This window comes from Mytilus californianus, unplaced genomic scaffold (assembly GCF_021869535.1).
Source record: "Mytilus californianus isolate M0D057914Y unplaced genomic scaffold, xbMytCali1.0.p SCAF_19, whole genome shotgun sequence".
Classification (NCBI taxonomy): domain Eukaryota; kingdom Metazoa; phylum Mollusca; class Bivalvia; order Mytilida; family Mytilidae; genus Mytilus; species Mytilus californianus.
Window position 1 is genome coordinate 5644082 of NW_026262667.1, and position 9956 is coordinate 5654037.

The 9956-nt window shown below is 35.1% G+C and overlaps 2 protein-coding genes across 2 annotated transcripts in view; one reads left to right on the forward strand and one right to left on the reverse strand.

The window, feature by feature from the left end:
- LOC127727144 (uncharacterized) overlaps positions 1 to 9956 on the reverse strand; it is a 157952-nt gene that overhangs the window by 89489 nt on the left and 58507 nt on the right. The window lies entirely within an intron of this gene.
- LOC127727147 (organic solute transporter subunit alpha-like) overlaps positions 1 to 9956 on the forward strand; it is a 33533-nt gene that overhangs the window by 16499 nt on the left and 7078 nt on the right. The window contains exons 7-8 of the mRNA XM_052234594.1: positions 864 to 1116; positions 9004 to 9152. Coding sequence (XP_052090554.1) covers positions 864 to 1116; positions 9004 to 9152 — 402 coding nt within the window. The remainder of the gene's footprint in view (positions 1 to 863; positions 1117 to 9003; positions 9153 to 9956) is intronic.

Consider the following 9956-nt stretch of genomic DNA (forward strand, 5'->3'; position numbering starts at 1 on the left):
CATTGTCCCTGTTTATAGCAGCAGTCTTGTGGACCGATAATCAGTATACACCAGGCGACGAGATATCTTGTTCTTATGGTGTGAACCAAGGTTAGGGGAGGGTTTACCGCTTTCATACATTTTTAATCCCCTCAACTTCTATATTTCCATTTCCGAAGTCAGAAGTTTGTAAACCAGTGGTTGTCGTTGGTTGCTAACTACTATAATTGTTTTTCGTTTACTGTAGTAAGCATAAATCAAGCCGTTATTTTTCTCTTTCGGATTATGTAAAATTTTGTCGTCCCTGGGCCTTTTATAGCTTACTAGCTTACCACAGAGTATGTGTTTTGCTCATTGTTGAAGGCCTTACGGTGACCTGTAGTAGTTAACATCCTCGTCCTTTGATCTCCGGTGAATAGTTGTATCATTGGCAATTATGCCACATCTTATTTTTTTATATTAATCAACACGAGTTGTGCCTTCTATTAAACAGTGTGTCATTTGTCCATTTATATATAACACGATATTTTGGAAATCTTTTACAAACAAACTTATATTTCATAGCTTCAGCTCCAAAAATGTGTTATGGGCTTTGCTCATTGTTGAAGGCCGTACGGTGACCTATAGTTGTTAATTTCTGTGTCATTTGGTCTCTTGTGGAGAGTTGTCTCATTGGCAATCATTCCACATCTTCTTTTTTATATATGTTCGTCTAAACGAGGAAAACTTCGTTCTATGAATGACACAATTACATAGATTTATTTGTAATTTAAGTGATCTTAAAAGGTCTGTATATTTAAGGCATTGGATACAAGGATCATTTTTAATAAAAAAAAATGCATATTTTTTGTTTCCAAACTCAAGTAAAGTTTATGTTATTTCAGAGCGCTCCAAAGAATGGTGTGTTTTACACAAACTTGACTAGTATAATATCTACAGTGTCTGGAATCTGGGGAATCGCTATTATATATCGATCAACCAGGTCGAAACTTCCAGCCTATAGGATTGGTATAAAGTTTATAAGTCTTCAGCTTGTTCTGATATTTCTTAATCTGCAGTTTAGTATAATTAGCCTCCTAGCAAGGAATGATATACCAGGATGTGCAGGTACCAGGGACTCTCTTGTCAGAGGATACCGTAAGACACTTTGTTTATGCATGCATTATATTTTCTACGGTTTTTATTTTTTAGCTCATCTGGCTCGAAGGGCCAAGTGAGCTTTTCTCATCACTTGGCGTCCGTCGTCGTTAACTTTTACAAAAAACTTCTCCTCTGAAACTACTGAGACAAATTTTACCAAACTTGGCCACAATCATCATTCGGGTATCTAGTTTAAAAAATGCGTCTGATGACCCCGCCTTCTAACCAACATGACCTACATGGCTAAAAACAGAACATAGGGGTAAAATACAGTTTTTGGCTTGTATCTCTGAAACTAAAGCATTAAGAGCAAAAAAATGTTCATCAGGTTTAGATCTATCTGCCCATTAAATGTTCAGACAAATCAGACAACTCGTTGTTGGGTTGCTGCCCTGAATTGGTAATTTTAAGGAAACTTTGCAATTTTCATGGTTTTTGGTTATTTTGAATATTATTTTAGATAGAGATAAACTGAAAACAGCAATAATGTTCAGCAAAGTAAGATCTACAAATAAGTCAACATGACCAAAATCGTCAATTAACATCTTATTGGAGTTATTGTCCTTTAAAGTCATTTTCTGCAATTTTTTGGTAATTTTCGTAAACTTTTTTCAAAAATCTTCTGCATTTAATTTAACTACTGGGCCAAATTAAACCAAACTTGGCCTCAATCATTATTAGGGTATCTAATACTATTTATTATGATTTTAACCTTATTAAACATGATTTCCAAAATCACAGTAGATACAGGTGCGCGACACAGGCTCTTGAGAGCCTCTAGTTTTGAAATAGTTTTATTTTTTTTGGGAAATATTTAAAAAAAATAACGTTTTGAGGTTTATCTAAATGGAAAGCTATTACCGCCAAAATGTGTTGCTCGCTTTTCTTAAATCGGTTTATCAATTGTAAATTATTTCATCTACTAATAACTCGCATGTTTTTCGTCTATATGACATTTATACCTCTATCTCTACGATTGTTGTGTGTGTGTGTATTCTAAGCTCCCTTTTCTTCCACATTTACGAATTCGCTTAAGATTTACGATGTCTCCTTGACTTCGTATAAAAAATCATAACTACGAATGTCAAACGTAAAGTACACAATGACGAACGGAATATTCAATGTTTAAATGTCTCTTTTGAAGAAAGACGATGGCTTTAGCTAAAATTACTCCTACCAAAGCTGAATTTAGTATTTTCAATTAATCTAAAAATAAGAAGATGTGGTATGATTGCCAATGAGACAACTATCCACCAGATGTCAAATGAAGTAAATGTATGCAATTATAGTCATCCGTACGGCCTTCAACAATGAGAAAAATCCATATCTTATAGTCGGCTATAAAAGTCCCGACATGAAAAATGTGAAACAATTCAAACTAGAAAACTAACGGCCTAATTTATAACAAAACAATTTACGAAAAACACATATGACAGACAAAAACAAACGACAACCACTGAAATACAGGTTCCTGACTTTGGACAGGCTGATAAACATGTCTGTGAGCTCTGAAGTCTTCCCTTAACCTGGGTCATGGTTTAACAGCACACCATAAGGACAAACAGGACAAATTCAATTGCAATTGGCTTAACTCAAAAGATCGGAACGAGAAATAAAGTATAACAAAAATACCGAATTCCAAGGTAAATTAAAAAAAGGGGAGGGGAGTCTATAAAAACTGACAAAACAAAACAAACGGAACGAGTGAAACCTAACTGTCATATTCCTGACTTGGTACATGCTTTTTCCGAAGAAAATAGTGGACTAAACCAGGTTTTATAGCCAGATAAACCGTGTATGACACTTGTTTATAGTTTCGTTATATTGACAAAATTGGGTGAGCAACCAAAACTCACATAATAGGTCAATGTGACAATAACCATTTATTTCGCATTTGTTTTAATGAGAAATTTTGAAACATGGAAGAAAACCAATCTCAGTTTGAACGTTATTAGATTTGAACATCGGTAAAATACTGTTGCCATAATTAATCAATACCTGTAAACAATATATTCTCTGAGAACAATCCAGATTTTTCAAATATAATTATGAAAGAGGTAGGGCCAATTTCCCCTGAATTTTTTTCACAGAAGGGCCAATTTCAAAAAGTGCTGAAAGAATAAAATTTACGATAAAAACATGAAATAAAAATGTTTTTTGGTCAATATCTCGATTTTTATGTATTATGTTATGTCTGGAAAATAGTTAATTTAACCTCCAAAAAAGGATGAAAGTCAAATATGCGGAATTTACCGTGTTTTTAGGTTGGAAAAACAGGGAATCCCCCTAGAAGAACACTTCAAACCAAAACAAAGTTATGTACAACTTTTCCCCTCAAAAATGAAATTGGTTTAGTGTGTCCTTAATAACTAAAAAAACAACTTTTTTAATAAAAAGTGGAACATCACTAAATTTTACCTATATAGATGCTAAATATCGACTTTGTTATCAAGAGTCGCCGTGGCTCCATCTGTAGCGCTTAAAACTGTAAAGATAAAAAAAAAGCGCTTAAAACTGTAAATAATGGATTGTTTTTAAGATGGGGTTCAAATCTCACGCTAATTTTTTTCATTTTTTTATGTTGAAATATTAAAATGTTATGTTTCTATCACATTTTTTCGGATGTTTGTTTAATTCAACCAATAACAAGAGAATTGATTATATAGCAATGAAGCCCAAATGTTGTGTATGTTATACACATAACGAAAAAAGGCCATAGCAGTAAAATTCAAAACAACAAAAATATTTTTTCTAAATCTTAAACAAGAACGTTTTAGAAAATGGTATGATATGTAACAAATGCAGACAGTAATTTTATCGCCAATCCACCAACTGTGTGATACTAGTACTGGCATTGTTACATTGTACCACAGTCCCTACACCGGAACCTAAGTCATGTGACTTACCGAATTAAACTATTTACCGGATTTGTAACAACATAAGCAACACGGCGGGATCTGCTTACCCTTCCGGAGCACCTAAGGTCACCCCCAGTTTTTGGTGGGGTTCGTGTTGCTTAGTTTTTTGTTTTCTATGTTGTGTCATCTGTCTGTTGTTTGTCTGTTTGTCTTTTTATTTTTGGCCATGGCGTTGTCGGTTTGTTTTCGATCTGTGAGTTTGACTGTCCCTCTGGTATCTTTCGTCCCTCTTTTAACCACTTTGTCGATGTCTCTGCTGGTGGACATTTTGTCCCCGAGGACATCATTCGCTCAGTAGCAAAATTGCATGAATTTACGAAGATCTAACAGGATACTGGCTCGGACGTCGCCCAGTATAAAAAGGTCCGAAACAGACGTCACCATGGACACGGTGTCGTCTGATAAGGCAGGTGTCCCCTCATCACCAGACATGACAAATATCACAAACATGACTCATTCAGATCATCATACTAGTGACAATAGCAATAAGACATTTTGGATTTTGATGACTCTGAACAACACTGTCTCATTTCGAAATGTGGAACTAATGGCTGCAAAACTTGTGAAATTTTAATAACATACGCTCAATTCACTAGCAATTTAACTAAAAAGTCTTACTTTACTAGAAGTTACGATGATCTGAATTGTAAATCTATAAATGTCGTCTACGGATTAGAGTGTAACCTTTGTGGATTGGTATACGTCGGTGAAACGAAAGGAAGGCTAAACAAACGTATGTGCGGCCATAGATCAGATATCAACCTCAATGCAAACGACATTCTGTACTAGCATTTTAATCAGCCTGATCATTCCATCGTTTCTATGACAGTTCGTATAATCGAAAAAATATACCACAAGACAAACAATCCTCAACTTGCAACGCCTCTCCGTAGACAAAAAGAGGACTACTGGATTCGACAATTGGGAACTGCGACACCATATGGTTGCAATGACAAAATTGATGGTATAGGTATTCTATCTAGTCCTTCCTGTAGCTCGGTGAATGTAATGAATATTTTCAACTCTACTCCTCGACGTAGACGCAGTCATGGTCATCGTCAATATACATCACCTACTTTGCATGATGTCTCTATTAATGACTTGCTGCCATTTATACAAAAGCCATTAGGCATTCATCACATTCACACGAAACTGTATTCATTACCCCTTTCAAAACTTAATTCTGTTTAAATTATGTTTGGAAACCACTGTTACAAACCCTCATTCAAACCAATACAAACTTACAGCTATCATTTCGGATATTGCAAGTCACAGACTTTTCAAACCAGTTCGCATTGGAAAAGATGAAAAAGAGAAAAGATCTTTTCTTAAACTTTCCTTTGCCAACAAAGGTCTCGATGGCGTCAACTTAGGCAATATCCTTCGTCATAAATTAGTTCAGTCGAAAATACCACCTTATTTTAAAGATCAGTCTGTACCAATAATTTCTTATACCTATACCAAACCAATTGCAACTAAAATTTTCAATTACAAACACGTTTTGCAGGATCTCAACATTGACGACTTCAAGTCTAAACCTCCTGATTGCACCTGTGCTAGTTCCCAATTCACATATAATCCGGCTGTCCACGTTATTACCGGAGACCTCAACATTGTCAATAACACTTCCCTGCGAAATTTGTTATCCAAAGGTCCGAAATATCGTGAGCCTAAATCCATCAATTGGAAACACAACTTCAAAATACTGATGGATTCAGTCGAGGATTATGCCAGGCAATGGGCTAAACGCGAGAAAGAAGACGTAGATACTCTTTCCGAATGGATTAAGGCTGTGAGGTCGTTGATACAAATCCGAATTAAGAAACTAAATGGGCATATCAATACCCACGCTACGTCAATTTTTAAAGACCCAAATGTTGCAAAACACTTGTCCTACCTCCATGACAAATATGTTGTTGTCCCCGCAGATAAAGCCCCAAACAACATCGTTTTTGTGTGTAAATATCATTACATAGACTGCTTGATAAATGAATTAGGTATTGACAATTCACTTGGAAACTCAACATATACACTCACGACACTTACCAAAGAGGAAATCCTGGATAATCATAGGTCTGTTCTATGTTCCTTTGAAATTTCAACCAAAGATGAAGAACTGGATCTTCCATCACTGTATTGGATACCTAAACTACATAAGTGTCCTTACAAACAACGGTATATTGCTGGGTCTTCCAAGTGCTCCACGAAACCTCTTTCTAAATTATTAACATCTATTTTATCAGCAATCAAAACCGGGCTCCAAAGTTATTGTGAAACTGCCTATTCTAGAGGTGGCGTGAATCAGATGTGGATACTAAATATTCCAAAGATCTTTTAGAGTACATACAATCTAAGACTCTCTCATCTTGCAATAGTATTAAAACATTTGACTTTTCTACACTTTACACAAGTATTCCTTATTCCAAACTAAAAGACAAATTGAAAGAGTTGGTATTACTTTGTTTCATTAAAAAGAATGGCGAACGTAGATACAAGTATCTTGTCTTGGGGAGGGATAAATCCTACTTTATAAAGAATCACTCTGATTCAAACAAAAACTTCTCTGAAACTGACATTATCAAGATGCTTGATTTCTTGATTGACAACATATTTGTTACGTTTGGAGGACGTGTTTTTCGACAGACTGTCGGAATTCCAATGGGAACCAATTGTGCCCCTCTTCTTGCCGACTTGTTTCTTTATTATTATGAGGCTGACTTCATACAGGAACTTCTTAGGAAGAAAAATAAGAAGTTAGCAATATCCTTTAACTCTACAATGTATAGATATAGATACATCCAGATTGAGGAAAACAACATCCCAGTTAAATGCGTCCGATATTTTTTGGCTTCTTGGCATTAAAACAGAGACCGATCTTGAATTAGATTAGCTGATTAATATCAAATAATAAGTTCATTAATGTTTCTTGTATTTATATTTAACCCCCTTTTTTAGGCGCCACTTAGGGGCATTCAGTTTTTCGGTCTGTGCGTCCGTTCGTTCGTGTGTCCGTGCGTCCCTTCGTTTGTCCGTCTGTTCGTTCGTCCGTCTGTCCCGTTTTAGGTTAAAGTTTTGGTCAAGGCAGTTTTTGATTAAGTGGAAGTCCAACCAACTTGAAACTTAGTACACATGATCCCTATGATATGATCTTTCTCAATTAAATGCTAGATTACAGTTTTTATCCCAATTTCATAGTTCACTGAACATAGAAAATGATAGTACGAGTGGGGCATCCGTGTACTATGGACACATTCTTGTTTAATATTTTGTTAGTTTTAAGTTAAACAAAGCTGTGAAATACGTGTACGCTACAAATCACCTACCAACATTAACACGCTAACTGAAGCACCATGTTTTTTTAATACAAAACTAATTTTGAATATCTATTAGTTGATAATTCATATTTTAATGCTCCTCAGGAGCATTTACAAACAAATTCAAAATTGGTTTTGATAAACAAAAAAAATCAATAGTCTTGGCCTTGATTATTGTAGGACTACATGTTCAAGGTATGAAAATAGATGATGTGACGTGTTTTCATATTCTATATTTAGTATCTATCGGGCTATTTAAAAACATGATTTACCTAGCTAATCAAATGAAAAAAAATTCACGGGAAAATGGCCCTACCTCTTTATTCACTTTAACTTTTTCTTGCTAAATCAAAGATTGATTAAAGGAGAGAAGATACCAATGTGTAACCATAAGTCCAGTAAACCAGACAACACCACCAAGGTGTAACCATAAGTCCAGTAAACCAGACAACACCACCAAGGTGTAACCATAAGTCCAGTAAACCAGACAACACCACCAAGGTGTAACCATAAGTCCAGTAAACCAGACAACACCACCAAGGTGTAACCATAAGTCCAGTAAACCAGACAACACCACCAATTTGTAACCATAAGTCCAGTAAACCAGACAACACCACCAAGGTGTAACCATAAGTCCAGTAAACCAGACAACACCACCAAGGTGTAACCATAAGTCCAGTAAACCAGACAACACCAAGACCCAAAAAAAACCAAAATGAACACACATAACACTAAGGTTTGAGCAGCACGAGCCCACCAAAATCCGTGTGCTCCATTAAGGTCTTCAGGTTTCCTCAAATAGTGACAACCGCTGTGTTACTATAAATACGTTATAAAGCGTTATTTTTTTATACTAGAATTCATCTAGTAATCTTCGTTCAAAAATTTCTGATAAACAGGACGACTTTTCCAGTCTTGTTATTACATAACGAACAAAAAGGGAACGAAAAAAAAACCACATACAACAATCGCAAACATAAAAGGTATGGATGTCACAAAGCTGAAACAAGCAATAAGACATGCAAAGTGGGTCGACCGGGATGAAGGGTGGACAATTTAGACTGCCATTTGAAAAAGGTATGTTCGATAGGGGCAGACATTTTGCCTTGCAACAGGCCAGTAACGGACACCTCAAAGAGATGATGCAAGGGTTCTTTAGCGCACAGAGAGTGAAGCGTTCTCCTTTATACCAGACTTAGTTTGTAACGTCCTCATTCTGACCAGACGTGACTGCGTATATATACATCCTGCACAGCTAAATAGGAGATTATCATCAAAAGTTAGTAATAACATATGGCATTGTCCAAAATGTTTGTTGTTGTCGATTTACATATATGATTTTTTTATTTTTTTCAAGGGGATGGGGAGAGATGTTGCTGTGTAGATAATATCATAGTATGTTTGAGTCATCAGATCATTTTTTTTGTTTTGTTTCACCATTAAATAAGCAAATAAAATAGATGAATATTGACGATTGTGATAAATAATAATAATAACAACAATAATAATAATAACAAAATAGAAATCATAATATATATTACACGGTAACAATTTTACTTGCCGTACGAGCATTTCGACAAATTAAAATATCTTCAGTGATGCCCGAGTTGTTGTTTATCCCCATATTGCAGACATATGCATGACTATTCCAGGGCTTCACCACACTATGCTAGTTTACGAAGCGTTTCTAGTTTCAATATTAGCAAGATTTGCTTACAGACGATTAGAACCAGAACTTCTAAGTAGATTAGAATTCCAAGACGAGGTTCAGAAAACTGATGACAACAAAGTAAATGGAAATGTAAGTTATAGATATATCAGAAAAAAAATACAAAATTCAATTCCAATAATTGTATTCTCCGCGTTTTCATAAATCAACGTTACCATGTACTCTCAATTTCAAAAATTTAAATAACCAAAATTATACATTGATTAATTATAAGTTGTGTGTCCAGATTACTGCGATCATATCTCAGGCTTACATAACTGCATGATACAACACTATACGTACGAAACTAGTTTAGTTATTCATTCAATTCACTGCAAAGAGATTTTGGTTATAAATGTCAAAAGAAAGCAAGCAACAAAAAACAACAGTTAAGCAAATTGACATTAAGAAGTCGTCATACTTTCTTAATTATGCGTCAGAGACAACATATGACTATTTAAGGGCTTCAACACACTATGCTAGTTTATGAATCGTTTCTACGTTCATTTTTAGCAACTCTCAATGCACCAAGTATAAAAGACTGTTCGCTGTCGTTTATTTTATAGACTAATTGATGCCAATATGATAGAAAATAAAAATAAAAATTGATGAAATAATTAATAAAAAAACAACAAGATTTCCGAAACCTGAACATTGCTACACTTGAACAAAGTATATGCGAAAAGGACAGAAGTTTTAATCATGCAAATGCCGAAGTTCTTACGATACCGTGGTTATCAATCCAGCATCAAATAGCAATAAACACGCGAACTCAAAATCGACTATCGTTCTGAACATGAAATATTTGCCACTGGACGTTAAGCAATCAACAATCAATCAATCAATCAATCAAAGCCGACTACTAACGATGCTCGTTTCCTTAATTAACCACATCAG